The following is a 26,495-nucleotide window of genomic DNA, read 5'->3' as shown; positions in this document are numbered from 1 at the left end:
CCACGTGTAATAATTCTAATGGCCACCAGGGGAAATCACATCACTTTGGCACCTAGCCAAAGGAAAAAAGTTCACTTATCCATTTAATCTGTCAGATCCACGCTGGATCATGACAGTACCTCCTAGCAACAGAGCCCATCTACCTGCGTGCATCTTGTCCTCCACCCAGATCCATCACCATAATCAGATCCATCACCATAGTGCAGCCTTGGAGCAGAGTCCACCACCAGTTGCAGCTGCCCAGTAAACAGAGTCCCAAAGATGAGTCCAGCTTCTGCCAAAAAGTCCAGCATGCTTGAGTCCAGTTTTCAGCAACCAAGTCCACATGCTGAGTGCAACTCTCACCATCGTTGCCACTCCACCAAGCCATGCAAGCACCTCCTGCTGACACCATAAACTGCGACTCCACCACACCATGCCAGCCCTTCTTGCAGATCACATAGCTGCCACTCGTCCCCTCTGGCTGGACTCCGCAGGACTCATGTTCAGCTCCTTCATCACCCAGGCTTCCTTCCCAAATGACGAACTCACAATGTCACCAACAGTGATTGAACACACCTGACTCTTTTATAGAGCCTCACACCTGATTTATAATTACGTGCACATTAAACCAAAGAAACTAAAGTGCACTACCGCTCACCACCACCGGGGCAACTTAGAATCAACGATACCACGTGTAATAATTCTAATGGCCACCGGGGGCAATTCCATCACTTTGGCACCTAGCCAAAGGAAAAAAAGTTCACTTATCCATTTAATCTGTCAGATCCATACTGGATCATTACAACAATGTTAACAATACAATAACTAAAGCCAAATAAGATGACTCTGCTCGTGAGAGCTTACAATCTACAATGAGGTGGGGGAGATACAAAGTACAGGTGTGTATTTACAATGATGTATTTACAATGATGGTCCAGCCATCTTGAGGGAGTGAGGGATGGATGGAGATAGTGAATGGGCTACATATGCTCACTTACACATAGAATGACTGTGATTAGTGAACATGATAGGCCGCTCTGATCAAATGTGTTTTGAGTTAGAGCCTGAAACTATGCAAATTGTTGATATTCCTAATTTCTTGGGGTAGAGCATTCCAGAGGATTGGCGCAGCGTGGGAGGAGTCTTGGAATCGGGAGTGGGAGGTGCGGATTAGTGCCGAGGTTAGTCGAAAGTTGCTTGCAGAGCGCAGCGGTCGGTTAGGCTGATAGACAGAGATGAGGGAGGAGATGTAGGGGGGGTACTGCACTGTGGAGAGCTTTGTGGGTGAGAACAAGTACTTTGAATTGGATCCTATAATGAATGGACAGCCAATGTAAGGACTAGCGAAGAGCGGATGTGTCCGAGTATCGATTAGCCAGATGGACGATCCTGGCCGCTGCATTAAGTATGGACTGGAGAGGGGATAGTCGAGTAACGGGAAGGCCAATTAAATAGAGTGTTGCAGTAATCCAGGCGGGAATGGATCAATGCTACAGTGAGGGTTTTTGTTGTTTCCATGGTGAGAAACGGGCGGATTCTAGAGATGTTCTTTAGGTGCAAGAGGCAAGAGCGGGCAAGAGATTGTATTTGGGATGTGAAAGAGAGATTGGTGTCAAACATAACACCCAGACAGCGTGCCTGCTGCCGGGGTGTTATTGTGGTGCCACCCATGGAGAGGGAAATGTCAGATTTAGGGAGGATAGTAGACGGCGGGAGCAGAAGAAGTTCAGTTTTGGAGAGGTTGAGTTTCAGATAGAGAGCGGACATGATGTTGGAGACTGCGGACAGTCACTGGCGTTCTTTAGTACAGCAGAGGTAAGGTCGACAAGGTCAGCAACTTGCCAAAGAGGAAAAAGTTGGTAAATGCTTGAGTAAAATCCTACAGTAGTGCCATTTCTGTCTCTGTCATGCTTCTGTAGTATGTGCTGCAATCTCAGTACTGGATATTTGTTCTGCTGTTGAAGATTCACCTCCTAAATCCATTCCTGGATTTATAGACTTGTAATTTTATATTTTATGCTTTTTGAGAAATCATGTTTTATATTTTAAATTGTTATAGAGATGCAACAAGGGTATGTGAGCATGGCTTCATTTAGACAAGATGGCAGCATCCGGCGAGTTTTCCCAGGCAAATCCTCTGGCAGTCATTTTCCTCAGGTTGCTTTGCAGTTGTCTTACCATCATTCTTGAGTCATGTGTGCTGTTGGAGTCTTTAACTCTACTTTAAGTATAGCGAGCGGATGGCTTCCCAGTTGAAGCCGCCCGTAGATTGAGCATTTTGCTTAATTTAGTCTCTCCAGGGTTTCGAAAGCATGAATCAGTTAAAAGAAGTGAGATGAGATGGAACAAGCACTAGAATGTTATTTTATGTTTATTTTATGGAGCATTTTTGTGTTTCTTTTTAGGCAGATTTCATATGGAATTCAGAAGCTGTGTGTACATACCCTAACATTTAGGGTGCCACTAGTTTTCTGGATGTACGCAAAAAAATAGTCCATCTTACTGACAGCAATCTGATGTAGATTAAAACTATGGACATGAATTATGGCACCGAATAACTTTCTCCAATCCTTAAGAGTAGTTTAAATTACAATTTTATTGAGCGCATAACACAGCAAAGATAATTAATAATACAGCTAAGATCCATAAGCCTACGGTCTTTGGGTTAGCAACCTTGATTCAAAGCTATGAAAGAGGGTTGCTTACCCACAAAGTGTAAGCTTATGTGTCTTTATTCCTTATTATCTTTTTTGCTTTTTCACACCATGTTTTTAATTGCACAATAAAATTTATTAGATACTTATTAGATACAATAAAATATATTAGATACATATTAGATACAATAAAATATACAGTGGGGCAAAAAAGTATTTAGTCAGTCAGCAATAGTGCAAGTTCCACCACTTAAAAAGATGAGAGGCGTCTGTAATTTACATCATAGGTAGACCTCAACTATGGGAGACAAACTGAGAAAAAAAAATCCAGAAAATCACATTGTCTGTTTTTTTTTCATTTTATTTGCATATTATGGTGGAAAATAAGTATTTGGTCAGAAACAAGCAATCAAGATTTCTGGCTCTCACAGACCTGTAACTTCTTCTTTAAGAGTCTCCTCTTTCCTCCACTCATTACCTGTAGTAATGGCACCTGTTTAAACTTGTTATCAGTATAAAAAGACACCTGTGCACACCCTCAAACAGTCTGACTCCAAACTCCACTATGGTGAAGACCAAAAAGCTGTCAAAGGACACCAGAAACAAAATTGTAGCCCTGCACCAGACTGGGAAGACTGAATCTGCAATAGCCAACCAGCTTGGAGTGAAGAAATCAACTGTGGGAGCAATAATTAGAAAATGGAAGACATACAAGACCACTGATAATCTCCCTCGATCTGGTGCTCCACGCAAAATCCCACCCCGTGGGGTCAGAATGATCACAAGAACGGTGAGCAAAAATCCCAGAACCACGCTGGGGGACCTAGTGAATGAACTGCAGAGAGCTGGGACCAATGTAACAAGGCCTACCATAAGTAACACACTACGCCACCATGGACTCAGATCCTGCAGTGCCAGACGTGTCCCACTGCTTAAGCCTGTACATGTCCGGGCCCGTCTGAAGTTTGCTAGAGAGCATTTGGATGATCCAGAGGAGTTTTGGGAGAATGTCCTATGGTCTGATGAAACCAAACTGGAACTGTTTGGTAGAAACACAACTTATCGTGTTTGGAGGAAAAAGAATACTGAGTTGCATCCATCAAACACCATACCTACTGTAAAGCATGGTGGTGGAAACATCATGCTTTGGGGCTGTTTCTCTGCAAAGGGGCCAGGACGACTGATGCGGGTACATGAAAGAATGAATGGGGCCATGTATCGTGAGATTTTGAGTGCAAACCTCCTTCCATCAGCAAGGGCATTGATGATGAAACATGGCTGGGTCTTTCAACATGACAATGATCCAAAGCACACCGCCAGGGCAACAAAGGAGTGGCTTCGTAAGAAGCATTTCAAGGTCCTGGAGTGGCCTAGCCAGTCTCCAGATCTCAACCCTATAGAAAACCTTTGGAGGGAGTTGAAAGTCCGTGTTGCCAAGCGAAAAGCCAAAAACATCACTGCTCTAGAGGAGATCTGCATGGAGGAATGGGCCAACATACCAACAACAGTGTGTGGCAACCTTGTGAAGACTTACAGAAAACGTTTGACCTCTGTCATTGCCAACAAAGGATATATCACAAAGTATTGAGATGAAATTTTGTTTCTGACCAAATACTTATTTTCCACCATAATATGCAAATAAAATGAAAAAAAACAGACAATGTGATTTTCTGGATTTTTTTTTCTCGGTTTGTCTCCCATAGTTGAGGTCTACCTATGATGTAAATTACAGACGCCTCTCATCTTTTTAAGTGGTGGAACTTGCAGTATTGCTGACTGACTAAATACTTTTTTGCCCCACTGTATGTTTTCACATTTTCTTATTGGTGCTTGAGCACAGTCTTTGTGGACCCTTTTTCTACAGCAGAAACATCCCACAAAACCAGCTCTGTAACCATGAGATCACTTATATCCTTACATTTTCCATTTTGTTTGCTTTGATCACATCAATTTGACATCAAGAACACAGAGTTCACTTTCTGTCTAATAAATCTCAACCAATGTAAGGCACTTCACCCGTCAGTGGTCTCATTGTTACGTCTAATTGACCTACATTGATTAAGCTTTACTCAGTTCAAATGTGGACGGTTTTTGATTGTTTTATTCCTGCTGGTCCCATTAGGAAGACTTTTTTTTTATTTTTTAAAGTTCGCCATTTAGTCTAAGACATATATGCACCTTTTTACTTAGGGAATTTTTTGATGTTTATTAAGGGGCCGTTGCTCACAGGATGCTCAAATCTAGAGCACGTCTTTAAGCTGCTCTGCATAATTACCCTGTGAGTCACGCCCTGTGGGTAATGACAATAACAATTAGCACCAAATAAAAAGTCCCATATCTCTGGAACTAAATATTGATGCATTATCTCTGGAATCAATACGATGGACTACTTGCTAGAGATGGGGTGCACCTTACGAAGACTGGAAAACATGTATTTGGAAGTCGCCTTGCTACACTCATCAGGAGAGCTTTAAACTAGAACAACGTGGGAAGGGAAGCAAAAGGCCAGAAAAAGCCATACACCTGACAAATGCTATTGAGAACTCTGCTATTAGAAGTGGAAAGGAAGAACAAAGACAAAAGAATCTAAATAATAAAAATATTGGAGAAAGAGAAACCAATCAAAAAATGTTTCTATACTAATGCACAAAGCATGGGCAACAAACAAGGAGAATTGGAACTATTAACGCAGGAAAAGAAATATGATGTCATTGGAATCACTGAAACTTGGTGGGACGATGCACATGATTGGAATGCAAGGCTAGAAGGATACAACTTATTTGCAAGAAACAGACTTTATTAAACGAGGAGGAGGTGTCGCATTGTATGTTAGAAACGCGTATATCTGCACAGAGATTGAAGCTTCAGAGACTGGGAGTTCTGTGGAAACTGTTTGGGTAAGAATACAAGGACAGAACAATGGAAAGGACACCATTGTAGGCATTTACTACAGGCCACCTGTGCAAGCTGAAGATATGGATGAACTATTTATGCATGAAATGGCCAAGTTCTCCAAAAAATATGACATAGTTGTCATGGGAGATTTCAATTATCCAGACACTTGTTGGGAATCTCAGGCAAAATGATCAGGTCAAGGAAATTCTTATCCTCGCTTGCTGAGAACTTTATCTTCCAAAAGGTAGGGGAGAGAACAAGGGGATCTGCTACCTTGGATCTAATCCTTATAAACAGAGAGGAAATGGTTGAGGAGGTAAAAGTGGCTGTGACACTAGGAGGTAGCGACAATGCTATTTTAGAATTTTGGATAACTAGAGGAGGAAGACCTGTGAAGACTCAGACATCAAGGTTCGATTTCAGAACGGCAGATTTTAAGGGACTCAGAAAGAGAATTGGAGGGATCCAATGGCTGGATATCCTTAAGGACTAAAATGTCCAGGAAGGATGGGAAATCTTGAAAAATGAAATTCTCAAAGCACAATTGTTAACAATTCTGAAAAGATGGAAGAATAGGAAGCATTTAAGGAAACCAGGATGGATGAACACAGAACTTAAGTACATGCTAAAAAGGAAGAAAAAATGTTTATAAAATGGAAAGAGGGAGGCATATCTAAAGAAGAATATAATGCTGTCTGCAGAACCTGCAGGACACAAATCAGATTCAAAGATGCTATAGGATTTTTACAGGATGAAAATGATGAAATGGTAAGACAGGATGTTGAGAAGGCCGAACTTTTAAATTCCTATTTTGCATCTGTTTTATCTCAGAAAGGAAATGTAACATCAACTGTTCTTCACTGTCCTATTAAGGGAATAGAAGAATCCAGGATATCTATAAACAGAAATATAGTGAGGAAACACTTAGCTAAACTAAATGAATTCAAGTCTCCAGGTCCAGATGAATTACACCCCAGAGTACTGAAGGAGATAGCAGAAGAAATTTTTGAACCCCTCTCCATAATTTTTGAAAATTCTTGGAGAACAGGAGAAGTCCCAGAAGACTGGAGAAGAGCAAATGTTTTTCCTATCTTCAAAAAGGGGAAGAAGGTGGACCCAGGCAACTATAGGCCGGTGAGTCTGACTTCCATACCAGGAAAGATCATTCAACAAATTATTAAACAACATGTATGTAAGTACCTGGATAAGAATGAAGTGATTAAACAGAGTCAGCATGGGTTTGTAACTAATAAGTCATATCAGACTAACTTAATTTCCTTTTATGACAGAATCACTGATTGGGTGGATCAGGGAAATGCTGTAGATATAGTATATCTTGACTTCAGCAAAGCATTTGACAAAGTATCTCACACAATCCTTATTGTATGGAATGGACAAGGCAACTGTTAGGTGGATTCATAACTGGCTTAGTGATCGGACTCAAAGAGTGATCGTAAATGGTTGCACATCCAGTTGGAAGAATGTCTCAAGTGGGGTACCACAGGACTCTGTCCTGGGCCCTGTATTGCTCAACATCTTTATCAACGATTTAGATGTAGGAATTAAGGGTAAACTGATTAAATTTGCTGATGACACAAAACTAGGAAGGATAGCTTATACTAGAGAAGAGATATAGAGGATTCAAAAAGATATAAATAAACTGGAGCAGTGGGCAGCAACTTTCAGAATGTTTTTTAACAGGGAAAAATGCAAAGTACGTCATCTGGGCAATAAAAATGAAAAAAGCATATACAGAATGGGAGAAATAGGGCTAAGCAACAGCACATGTGAAAAAGATTGGGTATACTAATAGATCACAGACTGAATATGAGCCAACAGTGTGATGCAGCAGCAAAAAAGGCAAATGCAATTCTGGAATGTATTAACAGAAGCATACAGTCTAAATCACGTGAAGTCATTATTGCCCTCTACTCCTCTTTGGTCAGACCACATCTGGAATACTGTGTCCAGTTTTGGGCACCACATTTAAAAAAAAAACATCAACAAAGTAGAGCAAGTTCAGAAAAGAGCAACCAGATTGGTGACCGGTCTGCAAACCTTGTCTTATGAGGAAAGGTTGCAGGATTTGGGAATGTTTAGCTTGCAGAAGAGAAGACTGAGAGGAGACTTAATAGCTCTCTACAAATACCTCAAGGGCTGTCACATTGTAGAAGGATCATCTTTATTCTCATTTGCGCAAGGAAAGACTAGAAGCAATGGGATGAAACTGAATGGGAGGAGACATAGATTAGACATTAGAAAAAACTTTTTGACAGTTAGAGTGATCAATGAGTGGAACAGGCTGCCATGAGAGGTGGTGAGTTCTCCTTCAACAGACGTCTTCAAACAGAAGCTGGACAGACATCTGTCTGGGATGATTTAGCGAATCCTGCTTTGAGCAGGGGGTTGGACCAGATGGCCCAGGAGGTCCCTTCCAACTCTAGGATTCTATGATTCTATTTGTCAATGGAATAAAAAAATACTCAGGGAAGTAGCAGGTATCAAATATTTGCGCAAACCAAGTATTTTTGGCCTATTGGCAGGTAGCCTGCAAGGTCTCATTCACGAATAACCCTAATACTGTCCCCATAAAATTAATTGGGACCGTTCTGTATCTGTACAACATTATGCCTTCATATTAACAACCCAGTTTAAAAAGACTATCAAATGTATAATAAAGTGTAATCGTGCTAAAGGATTCAACTTGATATATATATATATATATATATATATATATAATATATATACATACTAGCTGAAGAGATCAGCATTGCCCAGGCATAGTAACTAACTGCAGTTAGTTATAACAAATTATAATAATTATCCTCCATCCTATAGTCCAGTGCCCATATACCCATCATACATAACTGCCATCCCATACTCCCGTGCCCATATACCCATCATACATATCCTCCATCCCATAGTCCCGTGTCCATATTCCCTATCAAGCCATGCCCACTCTGCATAGCCCCACTCACTCCACATTGCCCCACCCACTCTGCATTGCCCCACCCATTCAACATGACCACGCCCTCTGCATAGCTCCATCCCTTCTGGTCAATCCCACCCCTTTATTGTGATGTTATGGCAGAATGTTAGCTTATAGCTCCACCCCCTCCAGTTAGCCCCACCCCCTTTATTGTGATGTCACAAAGTTAGCGGGGCTATGTGAAGTGGGCGTGGCTTGATACACACATCATTGTCGCCATGGCAACGTATTATGACATCATCGTTGCCATGGCAACCATTATGACATCATCACCATGGCAACCTATTATGACATCATCATCGCCATGGCAACCATTATGACATTATTGTCGCTATGGCAACCTATTATGACATTATAGTCACCATTGTCACCATGGCAATCATTATGGCATCATCATCGATACACACACACACATACAATTGTTTTTATATATATATAGATATATTGGTGCACATTGTTACACCTGAAATCTTTAGCAAGATAGAACTTTAACATTATTATGCAGTTTGATAGTCTTCGAAAAAAGAGACTGTACATTTTTACATCAGGATATATTTATTGTTCGAATCATTACTTACACCTAGAATCCCAGAAGCATCAAACCTACATTGTGGCCTTATTTCTGCTGTATAACTTTTTGTATATATAGTGAGTACAGAAAGTATTTAGACACCCTTTTACATTTTTCACTCTTTGCTTCACTGCAGCCATTTGGTTAATTCCAAAAAGTTCATTTTTTTCTCATTAATGTACACTCTGCACCCCATCTTGACTGAAAAAAACAGAAATGTAGATATTTTTGCAAATTTATTAAAAAAGAAAAACTGAAATATCACAGCGTCATAAGTATTCAGACCCTTTGCTCAGACACTCATATTTAAGTCACATGCTGTCCATTTCCTTGTGATCCTCCTTGAGATGGTTATACTCCTTCATCGGAGTCCAGCTGTGTTTAATTAAACTGATAGTACTTGATTTGTAAAGACACACACCCGTCTATATAAGACCTCACAGCTCACAGTGCATGTCGGACCAAATGAGAATCATGAGGTCAAAGGAACTGGCCAAGGAGCTCAGAGACAGAATTATGGCAAGTCACAGATCTGGACAAGGTTACAAAATAATTTCTGCAGTACTCAATGTTACTAAGAGCACTGTGGCCTACTTAATATTTAAATGAAAGAAGTTTGCGAGCACCAAAAGTTTTCCTAGACCTTGCTGTCCAACCAAACTGAGGAATCGTGGGAGAAGAGCCTTGGTGAGAGTCATAAAGAAGAACCCCAAGATCACTGTGGCTGAGCTCCAGAGATGCAGTAAGGAGATAGTTGACTTTGTGGCACTTTCTCCTATCACTGCAACCCTCCAACAGTCGGGCCTTAAGGGCAGAGTAGCCCGACAGAAGCCTCTCCTCAGTGCAAGATATAGGAAAGCCCACATAGAGTTTGCTAAAAAACACGTGAAGGACTCCCAGAGTATGAGAAATAAGATTTTCTGGTCTGATGAGATGAAGATAGAACTTTTTGGTGATAATTATAAGCGGTATGTGTGGAGAAAACCAGGCACTGCTCATCACCTGCCCAATACAATCAAAACAGTGAAACATGGTGGTGACAGCATCATGCTATGGGGGTGTGTTTCAGCTGCAGGGAAAGGACGACTAGTTGCAATTGAAGGAAACATGAATGCGGCCAAGTACAGAGATAAGTACAGAATACTGGATGAAAACCTCTTCAGGGTGCTCGGAGCCTTAGACTTGGCCGAAGGTTCACCTTCCAACAAGACAATGACCCTAATCACACTGCTAAAATAACAAAAGAGTGCCTTCATAATAACTCTGTGACCATTCTTGACTGGCCCAGCTAGAACCCTGACCTGAACCCAATTGAGCATCTCTGGAGAGACCCGAAAATGGCTGTCCACCAATGTTCACCATCCAACCTGATGGAACTGGAGAGGATCTGAAAGGAAGAATGGCAGAGGATCCCCAAATCCAGGTGTGAAAAACTTGTATCATTCACAAGAAGACTCATGGCTATACTAACTCAAAAGGGTGCTTGTACTCAATACTAAGCAAAGGGTCTGAAACCTTATGACCATGTGATATTTCAGTATTTCTTTTTTAATAAATTTGCAAAAAATTCTACATTTCAGTTTTTCTCAGTCAAGATGGAGTGCAGTGTGTACACTAATGAGAAAAAAATGAACTTTTTTGAATTTAACAAATGGCTGCAATGAAACAAAGAGTTAAAAATATAAAGGGGTCTGAATACTTTCCATACCCACTGTATGTGTGCTATCAATATAGGGGAAAATAGGGTAATTAGGGTCTCTCACCGCTGAGCGGGGCACCATGTCAAATGTTTAGGGCGCCAACCTTTGCAGACAGGGAGGTGACCTGCTTTATAGAGCTTACTAGAGTCAGTTAGTCAGTCCATTTAAATATATTACACATTATACATATTCTTATACCCTGATTATTCCTCTTTTTAAAAGGGTTTGTCTGAACATGTGTTTATCACATTTAACACTTTTTAGAGATATTTAATAAAGGTTAATTTTTAAGGAGTTTTTTGTTTAGTCGGAACCTCATAGAGTGACCACATTGGGACACTTCCACTGCAAAATATGCCATTTTGTCTATTTCAGGCTTTTCATACTACATGACTTAATTCTGCATTAATATCTACATTTTACAGGTTTTATTCTACTTTATAACATTTTAGTTGAGCATAAAATTACTTTTAATTCTGTTTTTGCAAGTGGTCATTGTCACATCACATCAGATTAGCTGAAATATTCAAATGCCTCCAAGAAATCCACATTTATGAAAAGTTTAAAACCTTTATAATGCTTCCCTTTCATTACACCTTGTTCAGCTTTAGTAGACTGATTACTTAATGGAAGTGCAATTTCTCAGGTATAATTGTTTTACACTTGGTTCACATTTCTGTACTGTGTTAAGTGATGAAATTCTGTCACTGGAAACATAACCATAAATGAGAATAATATGGAAATCTATGTATAGAACCACATGAACAAAAGTGTCACATTTCATGCTTAGAAAACAGTGATATTTGAAGGAGGACCCAAGAGAAAAAGTGCTCCTGGTCAAAAATGCTAAATAGATACTTTGCTGTCAAGTATTTTATGCAAGTGTTTATGTTTTTCACTCAAAAATTTTAAGTTATTGTGAGTTTTTTATCTTTAGCCCAACTGTATTTGCTGTCTAATAGTAAGATGCTGGGCTGAATCTACTAATCGTTGGCCAGGAACCTTCTCAAGGATCAATACAAGTGTTGGTGGCATGCACACCATATTAACACAGATGTGGTTGGGGATTGAAGAACTGTCATTCAGGTGGCTGATGCAGCTCTATGAACAATGCCTAAGTGGGTCATCTGGACATAGGGGTAACCACCCATGGTCCCAGAGAGGCAAAACTCTTTGAGCAAGAGTGATCAGCCATTGTTGAAGACATCTCAACCCCTGGAAGATTTGTGGTAAAGTCCTCTGGAGCCCCAGGAAAGACCATTGATAGTTCTGCAATGTTTCTTTTGTTCGAATGCTAGTTTCCCACTACATTTGAGTTTAACTATGAAGCTTGTGTACTATGAAAAGACACATGGATATTTTGTAGCAAGGCATAGTAGTCTATGGACTATATATTATACATTTGTAGAACACAGACGCTCTCTCTCACTTGGATAGCTTAACCCTTGAAACGAATAAGTGGCCACTAATTGATTAGAGTGGTCATGTTATGTCCTCCCAGAAGGGGAAGTCAAGAATACAGCAGGGATTTGATAAGTAAATATGTTTTTTTTTGTAAAATGTAAACTAGACCAATATTCTTAAAAATGGCAGACGTACAATTATATAGCGTCATCATATTTCACAGTACCTTATGAACACTATTATTACTGTACCCCACTGATGAGTACAGACCAAATTTCCTATCGACTACTTCCAGATGTTGTCATTGGTGGAAACTGAATCCAGGACCTGAGTTCTATACGGCAACATTGCTATCCACTGAGTTATCTTGTTGCCCATGCATCTGATTACCATGAATGATGTGCTTCTCTATACAGCATATGGTAAAGAGAAAGTTAGCTCACCTAGCACTTGAAGTCTAGCTTGCACTGAACCAGGTGGATCAACACTAGATATTGTGCTCAAGTTAAAAAAAAGAGTTTGTTGTATCAGTGTCTGGTAAAATAGTTCTTTCTTTCTTTTAAGTTTATTAAAAATTTATAAAAATTACAATGGTTGCATAGACAGAGGAAGGGAGCAAGATGCCTTTCGAACGCTCACTTGCGTTCTTTATCACAGTGAGCGTTCGCAATGGAGATATGCGATTATTTTCTCATGCCAATTCGGCATAAGAAAACAATTGCAGCATTAGCGGGTGCATCTGATGATAGTATCATGTGCACCCATGCAAGCCTATGGATGTAAGTGAAACTTCGGACTGCATGCGGCTGCCATCCCAGTGCAGTCTGATGTACGCGCACAGAGATGTTGCAGAAGAAGGAGAAATTAAGTTCTCTGTCTTCTCCGTATCTGTACTGTGGTTCTCTCAAGCGAGCAAATTGGATCACAATAAGATTACACTCGGCACAAACTCTGACAGAGTTTGAGACAAGTGTCATTAGCATTATCAGCCAGATTCTCTGGCATGCAAGAATCAACAGCCATGTGATCCTGGCCTTATTCTGAACATATATACTGCATACTACTTCTTCTGTCCTATATACTGTATATCTACACTGCAAAGTGCCACTTCTCCTGCCCTGCATATAAACACTACACATTACCACTTCTCCTGTCATACATATATATATATATATATATATATATATATATATATATATATATATATACACTGCACACTACCAATTCTCCTGTCTTGTATACTAATCCTCAGTATCTGTATTACTTTATATATACACATTGCACACTACCAATTTTCCTGTCCTGTTCATGCAGAGGCAGCATTGGACTTCGGAAGCAGTGGCGCACCACCAATGGCGACAGCCACTATGGGGTCATTGAGCCAGGGGGCCTAGCATCAGTAATGGCCCCCTACCAGTTATCGGCAGTTCAACTGTATCGGCATCTTGGATGCCAATACAGTTGAAAGCAATGATGAAAGAGGGACCTTCAGCTGACGCTCCCTCCCCTATCGTTAATCCTTGGTGTCTGTAATCTCACCACTTTGTGCATGATGACATTGTTGTGGATGGATTTACTTTTGATTTGGGTAGATTTACCCCTGTGCATACTGTGGCCTGTCCTAATTAGACAGAGTCTTATTGAGCGCTCAAAGAAGGAAAGACGCCAGACTTGGTTGGCAGCAATACCTCCCAGCAAAACTCTGGAAGTTTATTGAATATACTTGGTTTTATCAGTTGTACAGAAAGGAGTGGCTACTCATTAACATAGAGGCTTTACTTCTTAGCTAATTGGTCAGTTTTAATGCATAAACATATATGGGCGTCGACCTAAGGTGACTTAAGCGTCAGATGAAATACTGCTCTTTGTCTTACAATGTCAGCAATGTTCTGATATCGGCTGGCACATCTGGCCTAAACTTCCTCTTTCTATGTCTGGGACAAATATCACAAGACAATGCTATCATAAAATACCATCTGCTCCCTAGACTATCTCATGGGGGGGCAGTAGGTCATTTCCACCAACTAGTTACAAGGTTCAAACTGTGAATATGTATCTGTGTGCATATAAGAATATATAAGAGTACATGAGTATATAAGAGTACATGAGTATATAGCAGTATATGGAGTATATAGCCTATAGCAGGCAAGTGAGATCTATATGAAATACATATACATATATATTTCCATAACAATGCCCCCTTAGATATCACTTGCCCTAAAACCCTGCTCCTGGCCCAAAGCGCTGCAACTCTTTTATGCTGCCAGTGGACTGACATATGCTTAGTGCACTCATCCTCCTCTGTACAGACTTTTCGCAAATGGGCAGTCAGGAGATCTGTCCCTAAAGGGGGTGTGGTGCAATGTAATCAAAGTCTCTTAGTTAGCAGTCTATGCAGTCAGTGCATGTGTATTCTCCGTCAGGTAGGTAATTTATTCAGTCAGGGAGGTCATCCACAACATCATTCCAGCTCAGGTGTATCTTCTAGTATGAAGGCCTTTTCCTGTAATGCAATGCGTGGATCCAGGTGGGGTTTTCTCTCCAGGTCAGCTGCGTCAGCACTTGGAGAAGGGTCATCGGATCTGGGATCGAGTGCTTCTCTTTACAGACGTTTTTTTCACCAACACTCAGCAGTTTCCTGACTTCAGGATGTGCATACCATGCACCAAATCTGGACCTGGCAATGAGGGAGAAAAACTCAAGAATGGACATTAGCAAAATTCTTGATAAATTCAATTACACATGCAGACAAAGTATCATATTGCATAGTCAACTGCTAAGTAAAGAATACCCCTAAACTGGGTTTTTTACCCAAATAAAGTCTCATATTGGTGACAGCTTTCTCTGAGCCTACGGGAGTGTCTAATGCCAGGGTTTGTCTGTCTCTTGGGCAAATTTTATTGCATGCTGCTCTTAAGTGTCCCACCTAGTCTATGGTGTGGGATGGTGAGTAGTGTGTAGGTCTACGTCTGACCCTACTGCTGATCAGATCCCTTGTGTAAGGTTTGCTGTGTATGCGGGTCCCTGATCACTTGCTATTGCTTCTGGAAACCCCATATCTGCACACTATTTTTGAGAGTAGCTTCTTTGCAGTAGTCTTCACCAACTGGCTCCTTACTGGGAAGTCTTCAGGCCAGATGATGTGGGGGAACTTTTCCCGCTTGTCCGATGTTAAATTTGTCGGTGGCCGAACAGCTGCTGGGAATCTTCGCTGTTTAGGTGTGAGCTGAGTCCAATCAGGTCATTCATCTGTGTGGGGGCCATGTGCCCATTGAACCACCATAGGGTACACACTTTGAGATAGACTGGGTCTGTCTTGAGGTAGATGTTTTGATGTAGACGGTTTCTTGGAGCCCAGTGCTTTTGGCCTTCAGCATCCAGCTCTCCTTCTACTCCTTCCGAGTCTGATCCTGTTACTTCATGTACAGGTTTCAGGAAGTCATCTTGTCAGGTTTAGTGACTGGGTTGTGGTAATTGACATTCTCTGAGCTGATGGTGGGATTTTAGCTGAGGTTTCGACTCTGTCCGCGCCTCCCTCTGTATGAAGACTCTGGTTAGACTGTGTCAGAGGAGGACTTGGGACTCTTTGCATTGGTACAGGTCCAGCCGGTATTCTCTGGGGATGAGGGGGAAGGTCAAACTGTTGTAGCCTTGGGATGCCTTCGGACTCATGCAGCTCGTCTCGGGGGGACGGGGTAAGTGTTGCCGTGGACTGCTGACCGTAGGACTGTGCTGGAGAAGAAGCTTCCCCACGAGAGGGTGGTGAAGGACAATCTTCTGGAATGTTCTCCATCAAATACGTCCTTTCTGGTAAAGGTGGGCACCATTCTTCTGCCTCAGAATTTATATCCACGTCAGAGTCTTCGTCCTGGAAGTGATTCAGCTTGTTGGCTGGTGGAGGAGGAGGCAGCACTTCTGTCCAATTCAGAGATGGCATCTTCAATGGTTTTCCCATTGACTTCTGTTTGCCAGGTTTTCTCGTCTTCAGTCGTCATGTAGTAGCCGTCCGGCTCTACGACCTCTCCCATTTTCCATATTGTCTTCCTCTGGCTGCTTCTTTGGCTGCCACGTCTGCTGTTGATGCTCCGTGTCTCTACTGTGTTCAGTTTTCCATGTGCCTTGGCCTTCAGCACTGCCACCACTTTTAGTAGTTGAAGAGCGTCCAGCAGGTCTCTGATGGCTCCATGGTGCTTCACGGTCGATCTGCTTGCTGTGATGAAGTTTCTTGCAGCTCAGATGGGTCCAAAGTCAGGTGCCATGTCATGCGAATACCTGGGAGTTTTCGTTCTTCGCAATCTGGCAGGTCTTTTGTCAGCTCTATCAGCTCCGTTTCTTGGGCTCTTGGGCTGACAACCTTCTGGACCATAGAATGTCTTGATTGCTGGTCGCTGCACATCCCATGTGGAACTTTCCTTCATCATTTGCAAGGCTGGAGCCATGTACGGTATCTTGCAGATTTTTCATCTGAGGGTCCGTATCCACATCCCCCCTTGGGAGTGGGAGTAGAGACAGGTAACGGCTGAGAGCACTGAAGAGTGGTGGAGAGCAGCCTTGTCAGGAGGGCGTGTGCTGCGGGTATTGCTTTCACGCAGGAGGGCCCCCCTTGCAACTGGATCCAGGCCAGCTGAGAGGTAGTCTAGAGGCCTCTGGTTTTCCTCCGTGGGTCTGTTTTAAGCCTGGCCAGTAGCATGACCTTCTCCATCTTGGTCCTTCTTTTTCCGTTTTGGTCAGGACGGGATGGCTTCTCGTACTCAGTGAGGCCTAGAGTTGGCGCAGAGACTATGAAGTCTTTCAGTTTCCTGTACGAGATGAAGGTTGCAATGCGTTGATGCAATTGTACAGAGGCTGCATTAAACCTGGAGCACCAGGGATCCAAGTTCTGCAGTACGAGACTAGACTAAGGAAGGACTGCATCTTCGGAGTTGTTGAGGGAGCCATCATCTCCTCCGCGGCCCTCCTGTCATCTGTCAAGTGTTTCGTCTAGTGGGCAATACAGTGTCTTCAGGAACTTGCTTTTGACACCACTGGACTCTGTTTTGCAGAACTTACGTTGCTGCTCTGCCAGGCAGAGTAGAGGAGACATGGAAAGCGCTGTGCAGGTAGCGGTGTCGATGACTTCTGCATGCTCCGCAATCCAGTTGGTGGGGACGGAGGGCAATGCTCTTGCAAGCTGTGAAAGGCTGTTCCGGGCCCTCTTGGGCCTCACTGTCCATTTGTTCTGCACCCCCCTTGTGCATTTTCAGGAACTGGTCATCCAGGTGAGGGGGAACATTGAGGGAAGCTTCGGGCAGATCCATTGCCGTGAGCACCGTTGCTGTGGCTGGCACGTTTGTCAGCAGAGTGTGCAGATCTGGCACAAATGGGGTTTCAAACACGGTTGCTTCGCTCACAGTCCTCAGGTTATACACCATTCAATCTGATCTGGTCCTCCTTTCACAGTCTTCCTCTTGATCAAGAGAAGCTGGGACCACATGATGATTCCCGTGGGTGAGGCGGCTCAATCTGGCCTTGCTCTTCACAGTGCCGTGAGCGACTCCCATCTTCTGGCACAGGGCTGGCAGGAAACCAAACCATTTGCTGGGGTCCTTATGTTTCGTCATAGGTGACGTTCAGCTGAGCTTTCTTGCTCTCACAGGGGGTCTTTTTGCTAGGGCATCTTCTTTACCAGCCAGCAGCAGCTCCTTTCACCCAGCTTGATTTCTGGTCAGCATCTTGTTAACCAATTTGAGGAGCTGAGTGGCTGTCTTCTGGTCCAGGGCCTGGATTAACTTCAGGGAGCACCTTCAGAATCTTGTCCAAGATGATCCTCTGGCGCTGGAGCCGGAAGCAGTGCAGCCATTCCACGAAGTGGGTGTGGTCCCTCTGGGTTGAGAGTTTTCCTGGCCCATGCCAAAGTTCTTAGGCCGTTTCTTGAACAGCAGTTCCACTTAGACCTCCAGGGCAGTCAGAGGCAGTTTAGCTTTGGGTGATGAGCTGCGGATGCTGGGCCTACGGAGCGTCCGGGGTTGTAGACTTGAGTGACACCCGCACTGGCGCAACTTGAATTCTCCCTTGGGCCATAGGCTTCTGGGTGCTATGTCCAGCACCTCCTTGGGTAGGCTTGCACCGGTTGTTCGAGCGAGGCTCTTGTAGGGCCACCAGCATGATTAATTCTTCCTGGGCCTGGGTTGGAGAAGAGGTCAAGGTCACATCTTCATGGGACACTTTGGTCACCTTCAGTTCCTGCAGTAGGTCTGCGCTCATCAGGTGGGGTGGGCAGGTCTCCACCGTAAACTGGAACAGGATGGAGTGTCCTGGCAGTGTCCTCATGCTTAGGGGCTTGCAAGCTGGGGAACGTCTGTCTTGACCTTAAATCCCCATACAAGACACAGAGTGTTCTGATAGACTGGTGGGGTCTGGGATTTTCACTTCTGACTGCACCAGTGTCCACAAGGAAAGATATGACAGCCCCCCGTGATTTGAGGTATTAGGTCCGCTGATGGGGTTCACATGTCAGGGGCGTGACGTCTGGCGGACCAGGTTTGCCTCTGTCTTATGGACAGGGTTCTTCATTGTCTTCTGTGTTTCTTTCTTGGCCTACTCCTCTGCGGGATGACCTGGGTTGCCGGGGTGCTGTGCACTGGTTCCGGAAATGGCCAAAGTTGCCACAGTTGAAACACCTGACAGATCTTCTGTCTTTGCAGGGTGGTTGCTCCTCCACGTCAGTGGCCATCACGGGAGGGCCTGTCCTCCGTACTCCTGGGAGGGACTCAATTCTTCTGGCTACTGTAAGCAGGACATCTACTACTATTGTCCTGTACTCAGGCCTGGCCATTATCAGTAGTTTCTTGATTGGTTCTCTTAGTCCATGCACAAAGGCCTGTGCCAACATTTGTCTGTGTACCTGATCATGAATAGTGAAGCCTAAAATTTGGAATACTTGCCTCACTCTGCCATGAAACCTGTCTAGAGACTCTGTCTCGGCTTGGCTCATGTTATGCAGGCTGAGTGCTTGTCTGGCGTTGGCCCACTCTCTAAGCTATTCAATTAGCTTTGATCCTGATTTCCAGGAATGCACATCTAATTCTGATGGAAGCTTGAGGTGTTCCTTCATGATTTTAGAATACTGAACACCTGACTAGGGGTGAAGGGCACATAGTGTAAGAGTTCTGGCTCTATCTGCCCCTGCCTACTATGCAGCATAATCTCCTCTTCATGTTCATCAGAGGAGGAACTGTGCCACTGTGTGATTGTCTTTCTGTGTGTGTGTACTTCCCCCCTTCTGAGACTGCAGCTCCGTGTGGCACATAGGATCTTCAGTCTCAGAGTTAGCAGGTGCAGTGTATTGATGGCCCACACCTCCCTTCTGCTATCTGTTGTATCGGGAGGGCACCTGTGTTGTCATGTGTGGGGAGTGATTCACTTTCTTCTCCCGGTGACATAACTGTCTCTTTAGGCCAGCGGGTGACGATGAACTGAGAGGTGGGTGAGGAAAAAGAAGAAGAAGAAGAAAAAGAAGAAGAAAGGGTGGAGGAGATGGTGAAGACAAGGAGGAGGGAAGAGGAGACGGGTGCAGTGGATGAGAGGGATGAGAGGTGGGCATTGGTGATGAAGATGGAAAGGGAGGAGAGGTAAGAGAGAGAAAAAGGAGGAGGAGGAGAAGGGATAGGAGGAGAGATAGGCGGAGGTGAAGAAGATAGAGGAGGGAGAGATGGTGAGGGAGGACGAGGTATAGGAGGAGAAATAGATGAGAGAGGGGAGGAGGTTGTGAAAATAGTGGAGATAGAGGGAGGAGGGAGATGGGAGGAGGGAAGAGTGAGGAGAGAGGAGATGGGGGGCGGACTGCTCCCCCCCTGCCATCACGGAAGGCATTATTCGACCTGTGGGCCTCCTCAGACGGCACAGATTACTATGAAAACACTTTTTCCTACACATAAAACAAAAAAAAACAATCCTGTCTTGTTCACACTACCTGCTAGCACCTACTGCGCTGTTAAATGCTCTGTCACTTTAAGAAATACAGACTGCAATTGAGCTCAACTAGCTACTTCCCTTTTTTCCTTTCAATACATTATGCCATTGTACAGCATATGGAGCTGCCCGTAGAAACCGACATGCCTAACTTTCTGAATAACACCTACTGTGTCTGTTTCAAAAAAAGGTAAGTGATTAAACCTTTTAACACCTTGCAACCCCTTTTAACCTGCTTAAAAGGGAACAAAAAGAAAACAAGAATATGGAAAATCAAAAATTGGCAAGATAACACAGAAATTACCAAAGCAGGTAAAAATTCAAAATTCTTTTTTTTTTTAACAAAAAAACTGGAAGAAAGAAGTGAAAACTAAAACTTAAAAAAAACTGATAAAATATGTCAAAAAAACATGGAAGAAAAACTCGGAAGAAAAATTAAAAGAGATAAAAAAAAGGAAAAATGTTTCTTTTTTTTTTTCCTTAAAAAGATTTTTTAAAGGATGAAACCCCCAAAAAATTGATAAAATCAAAAAGTATATAGTATATAAAACTTTAAACCAACAATAAAAGGGTTAATGTAGAATGTAGAATGCAGGCACCCAACTTCCTCTTTTTTTTTTTTTTTCCTTGCCTGAGTCTCTCAGTGAAATCTGAGAACAATGGGAAACCAAAAAAAAACAGACTCAAAATGACCCAGCTTTCCCGAAAATTCTCATCCTGCAGTAACAAAAGCCTCTACCAAAAATGCAAAATAAAAGATAAAATAGGGAAGAACAGAGTCCAAAATATAATCTGCTTCAGATCTTTGCGGAAACCTGCAATAAATTCACATATAGATGTCCGGGGAGAGAGATCGAAAGCCCTTCTGTGACACGTCAAACAGCTGCTGACAACCGGTAACTGCCAATCACCCATGGCGCTTTGGTTAGCACCGGGGTGTATCACCCTCCATCTGCTGGGAGACGGGAGCCTTGATATCCCATTAGATTATCACCCCTCCGTGTGCACCCGAGATCCGTGATAATCTCTCCAGTGATCAGTCTGTGATATCCCCCCAGTCTGCCGCATCCGTGTGTGTGCGGGGACTGTAGCAGCCGAGGGATTCACCTGTGATGCCTCCCTTAAGCTGACACCTCCGTGTATGTGTGCGGCGACCGTGACAGCCATGGGGTGGGATTCACCTGTGATACCTCCTTGAAGCTGACACCTCCGTGTATGTGTGCGGGGACCGTGACAGCTTTTTCAGAGGAAACCACCTGTGATATCCCGTCTAAATCAAAACCTCCGCATGGTGCGGGGACGTGATCTGACTTAGTCAGAGAGACTCAGTCTTGTTATCGGTGTCTCAGCAGCTACAAATCAAGTCACAGTCTCCACCAACTCTCTCACCCGAATCTCAGACACACAGGATCACAGTAGACACTTAGCTTATCCCAGGGTTTGGATTTTCCTCGTGGACTTTTCAACACTACCTGGGTTTGGTGACCACACTGACCGGCTAGAGTTGCTGACCCGGACTGGGCACAGGGAACATTCAGGTAAGATAACTAGATTTTCTTACCTTACTTATGGAGTTGCACAAATCTCCGTTCCCATGAGCCAAGACCTTGGCCGGCACCTCTATCCTCTCCGGTCAGCAGGATCCCCGTGCGTTTTCGTCCACGGCCCCACGTTGGGCGCCACTTGTTGTGGATGGATTTACTTTTCATTTGGGTAGATTTACCCCTGTGCATACTGTGGCCTGTCCTAATTAGACAGAGTCTTATTGAGCACTCAAAGAAGGAAAGACGCCAGACTTGGTTGGCAGCAATACCTCACAGCAAAACTCTGGAAGTTTATTGAATATACTTGGTTTTATCAGTTGTACAGAAAGGAGTGGCTACTCATTAACATAGAGGCTTTTCTTAGCTAATTGGTCAGTTTTAATGCATAAACATATATGGGCGTCAACCTAAGGTGACTTAAGCGTCAGATGATATACTGCTCTTTGTCTTACATTGTCAGCAATGTTCTGATACCAGCTGGCACATCTGGCCTAAACTTCCTCTTTCTATGTCTGGGACAAATATCACAAGACAATGCTATCATAAAATACCATCTGCTCCCCAGACTATCTCATGGGGGGGCAGTAGGTCATTTCCACCAACTAGTTACAAGGTTCAAACTGTGAATATGTATTTGTGTGCATATAAGAATATATAAGAGTACATGAGTATATAAGAGTACATGAGTATATAGCAGTATATGGAGTATATAGCCTATAGCAGGCAAGTGAGATCTATATGAAATACATATACATATATATTTCCATAACAACATCACTACATGGGAATGAGAAGGAGAGGTGAGCATTGTATTATTATTTTTTTTTTAAATCAGTGAGAACATTGTGGTAGCCAGAATACTGCATGGAGGACTATGGGGTGCATTATACTATATGGAGGACTATTGGGAGTGCATTATACTGTGTGGAGAACTATGAGGAATGCATTATAATATATGGAGAACTATGGGGAGTGCATTATACTATATGGAGGACTATGTGGAGTGCATTATACTATATGAAGGACTATGGGGAGTGCAGAATATTGTATGGAGGACTATGGGGAGTGCAATATACTATATGGAGGACTATGGGGAGTGCAGTATATGATATGCAGGACTATGGGGAGTTCAGTATGCTATTAGGAGGACTGTGGGGAGTTTAGTATACTATATGGAAGACTATAGGGAGTGCAGTATACCATATAGAGGACTATGGGTATTGCATTCTGCTATATGAAGGATTATGGAATGCATTATAGTATATGAAAGGCTAACTGTGGGCTACTATAATATTTGAAGGGCTTGGTGGAAGCCTTTATCCTGTATGCAAGCAATTATACAATGTGAAGGTTTTCGTGGGGTCTATCATAGTGTGTGGAGGGCAGTGTGGGGGCCATTATACAGTATTAAGAGCTATATACTGTATATAGGGTCACCATAGTTTTCTGGGAGAGATGGGGAGTGGGGTCAGTAGGGTCATCATACTGTGCATGTGGAAAGTACTGTAGAGGAATTTACTTTGTGATTATCATACAGTATTTGTGGGACACTTTTGTTGACACCATGCTTTGAAAAATTACTTCGCAAAGTTGCAAGATATGCTCTTCTGTGACCCCACCAAATATTTTTTTTTTCTTTTGGTAGGGGGCCAATTAGAACTTCTGCTATGGGACCCCATGATTTCTATGTATGTCCCTGTTTGGATCATCACTATTGGTTTATTACTTTCTAATTTAAAAATGTTGGGGAACATGTTTAGATTTTTTATCCCAAGCTTGTATGTTATGCAATCACTGGTAATCTTGGATCCCTATGATCCTTAGAACCGGAGCTCTGAAGAGCACCATGTAAAAAAGCTGTGATCCATCATGTGCACTGCTGCATCAGTCACATTTGAGAAAATGGAAAACGGTCTTAGGAGCGCAGGAAAGAGACTCAGACAAGAGATGGGTTTAAACCACAATGCGTTTCGATGGAGGATCTGTCTTCATCAGGTGGATCCTGCTTATGACTCTTATCCGCATCAGTCACATATGGCTCTTGAAGTAACTCCTTTAAGAGATTGGTGAGGGGAATGACCTTGTAAAGCAAAATTCATTGATCGGGGATGATGGGTTTTATAGTATATAACCGGGAGGGGTTTGTGTGCCAGGGCTACTTTTGTGTCCCTGTCTGACCCAGGCCCTACTATATTCCAGTCTCTCATTTGTGTAATCCTGGTGTAAGAGTTCTACATATTCTGAGTTTTTATTTAAATGCTATAACCAAGAATATCAGCTAACGTAGTGTGAAAAATGTCCTCTTCATCTTACATTTTTCTTTTGTTTCATGTTTAGTATTGTGTATTTACATTGATAAAAATAATATTCAAACTATTCCTCCTGTTCAATGAGACTTGTCGGCATTTCTGTTATTCTGGCATGCTGGTTATGTATTGCTCAATCACCTTGCATTAATTATGTCTTGTGTATTATCCTCATGTTTTAGATAGTTCTCCAGGAGAATCAGTCATCATGAACGGAATCGACAATGGGATCAACAGCTTGTGTGCAATTTGTGGAGATAGAGCTACTGGGAAACATTATGGTGCATCCAGCTGTGATGGTTGCAAAGGATTCTTCAGGCGTAGCATTAGGAAAAGCCACGTTTACTCTTGCAGGTATTTTACATATTAGATGCAAAATTGTATAATGTATTGTATATATAACATTAAGACAAATTTTAGGGTACATATACATGGTGCTATTATTGTCACATAGAGCTGCCATATCAATACAAATGTATGGTCCTTACTATACTACCATCAGCCTCTAATTTTCTAGAGAAACAGGGGGTTTTCTCATTTGAATTTATCATGTGCCATAACATTCCATACATCTCCATATAAAATGATACAGCAGAACATGGAAGCCTCTGGAGTCCACATTAAGGAGGTGTTCATCTCTATATAACTGAAAAAAAAACACATTTTTTTCTTTACTTTAAATCACCACTCCAGTGGTTTTTTTTAATTGCAGCATTGGAGTGATGCTAATAATCAACCCTACCAGCTGACATCTTCTTCTGTTATTGGTGGCATTTCGGTTGGTCTCCAGCAATTTGTGACGTGACTTGCTGGATCTTTTCAATGTTTGCTGGACGATCCTGAATTTACAACTTGTTGGCAGCTGATTATTCAAGATACTCTCCAAGCGTCTGACAACAGAGCTTCTTTATTCAGGAACAATATATGATAAGTAGTGTTGAGCATTCCGATACAGCAAGTATCGGGTATCGGCCGATACTTGCTGTATCGGAATTCCGATACCGACTTCCGATATTTTTTCAATATCGGAAGTCGGCATCGGAATCGGAAGTTCAAAGTTGATTGACAGCCGAAATGACGTCATCATGATGCGCGGTGTGTGCGCATCATGATGCGCCGTCATTTCGGGCCTTCCGGGGGTCTCTGCCGGCCTGCCGGGGGGCTGTGTGGACTGCCCGGGGTCTGTACCGGCCTGTATGTAGTAGTCCCATCATCCGGCTAATGTGTTAAATGTTAAAAAAAAAAAAAAAAAAAAATACTGCATACATACTACATACATACTACATGCTACATACATACTACATATATACTACATGCATGCTACATACATACTACATGCTACATACATACTACATATATACTACATGCATGCTACATACATACTACATGCTACATACATACTACATACATACTACATGCATGCTACATACATACTGCATGCTACATACATACTACATACATACTACATACATACCACATACAGTGGGGAAAAAAAGTATTTAGTCAGTCAGCAATAGTGCAAGTTCCACCACTTAAAAAGATGAGAGGCGTCTGTAATTTACATCATAGGTAGACCTCAACTATGGGAGACAAACTGAGAAAAAAAAATCCAGAAAATCACATTGTCTGTTTTTTTTTCATTTTATTTGCATATTATGGTGGAAAATAAGTATTTGGTCAGAAACAAAATTTCATCTCAATACTTTGTGATATATCCTTTGTTGGCAATGACAGAGGTCAAACGTTTTCTGTAAGTCTTCACAAGGTTGCCACACACTGTTGTTGGTATGTTGGCCCATTCCTCCATGCAGATCTCCTCTAGAGCAGTGATGTTTTTGGCTTTTCGCTTGGCAACACGGACTTTCAACTCCCTCCAAAGGTTTTCTATAGGGTTGAGATCTGGAGACTGGCTAGGCCACTCCAGGACCTTGAAATGCTTCTTACGAAGCCACTCCTTCGTTGCCCTGGCGGTGTGCTTTGGATCATTGTCATGTTGAAAGACCCAGCCACGTTTCATCTTCAATGCCCTTGCTGATGGAAGGAGGTTTGCACTCAAAATCTCACGATACATGGCCCCATTCATTCTTTCATGTACCCGGATCAGTCGTCCTGGCCCCTTTGCAGAGAAACAGCCCCAAAGCATGATGTTTCCACCACCATACTTTACAGTAGGTATGGTGTTTGATGGATGCAACTCAGTATTCTTTTTCCTCCAAACACGACAAGTTGTGTTTCTACCAAACAGTTCCAGTTTGGTTTCATCAGACCATAGGACATTCTCCCAAAACTCCTCTGGATCATCCAAATGCTCTCTAGCAAACTTCAGACGGGCCCGGACATGTACAGGCTTAAGCAGTGGGACACGTCTGGCACTGCAGGATCTGAGTCCATGGTGGCGTAGTGTGTTACTTATGGTAGGCCTTGTTACATTGGTCCCAGCTCTCTGCAGTTCATTCACTAGGTCCCCCCGCGTGGTTCTGGGATTTTTGCTCACCGTTCT

The 26,495-nt window shown here is 42.7% G+C and overlaps 1 protein-coding gene across 7 annotated transcripts in view; it reads left to right on the top strand.

Annotated features, from left to right (window-relative positions):
• Positions 1-26,495, top strand: part of HNF4G (hepatocyte nuclear factor 4 gamma) — a 259,847-nt gene that overhangs the window by 153,352 nt on the left and 80,000 nt on the right. For 4 of the 7 annotated variants that reach the window (XM_073550628.1, XM_073550627.1, XM_073550624.1 and 1 more), the window contains exon 2: positions 24,178-24,349. In XM_073550628.1, the coding sequence (XP_073406729.1) occupies positions 24,204-24,349 (146 nt within the window). In that variant the 5' untranslated portion in view covers positions 24,178-24,203. The remainder of the gene's footprint in view (positions 1-24,177; positions 24,350-26,495) is intronic. The other 3 variants (XM_073550629.1, XM_073550626.1, XM_073550625.1) reach the window with 1 other exon arrangement.

Source organism: Dendrobates tinctorius, unplaced genomic scaffold (genome assembly GCF_039654945.1).
Source record: "Dendrobates tinctorius isolate UK_male_01 unplaced genomic scaffold, ASM3965494v1 ptg000165l, whole genome shotgun sequence".
NCBI lineage: Eukaryota > Metazoa > Chordata > Amphibia > Anura > Dendrobatidae > Dendrobates > Dendrobates tinctorius.
Note: the sequence above shows the minus strand (reverse complement) of the source record. Positions and strands in the feature narration are given on the sequence as shown.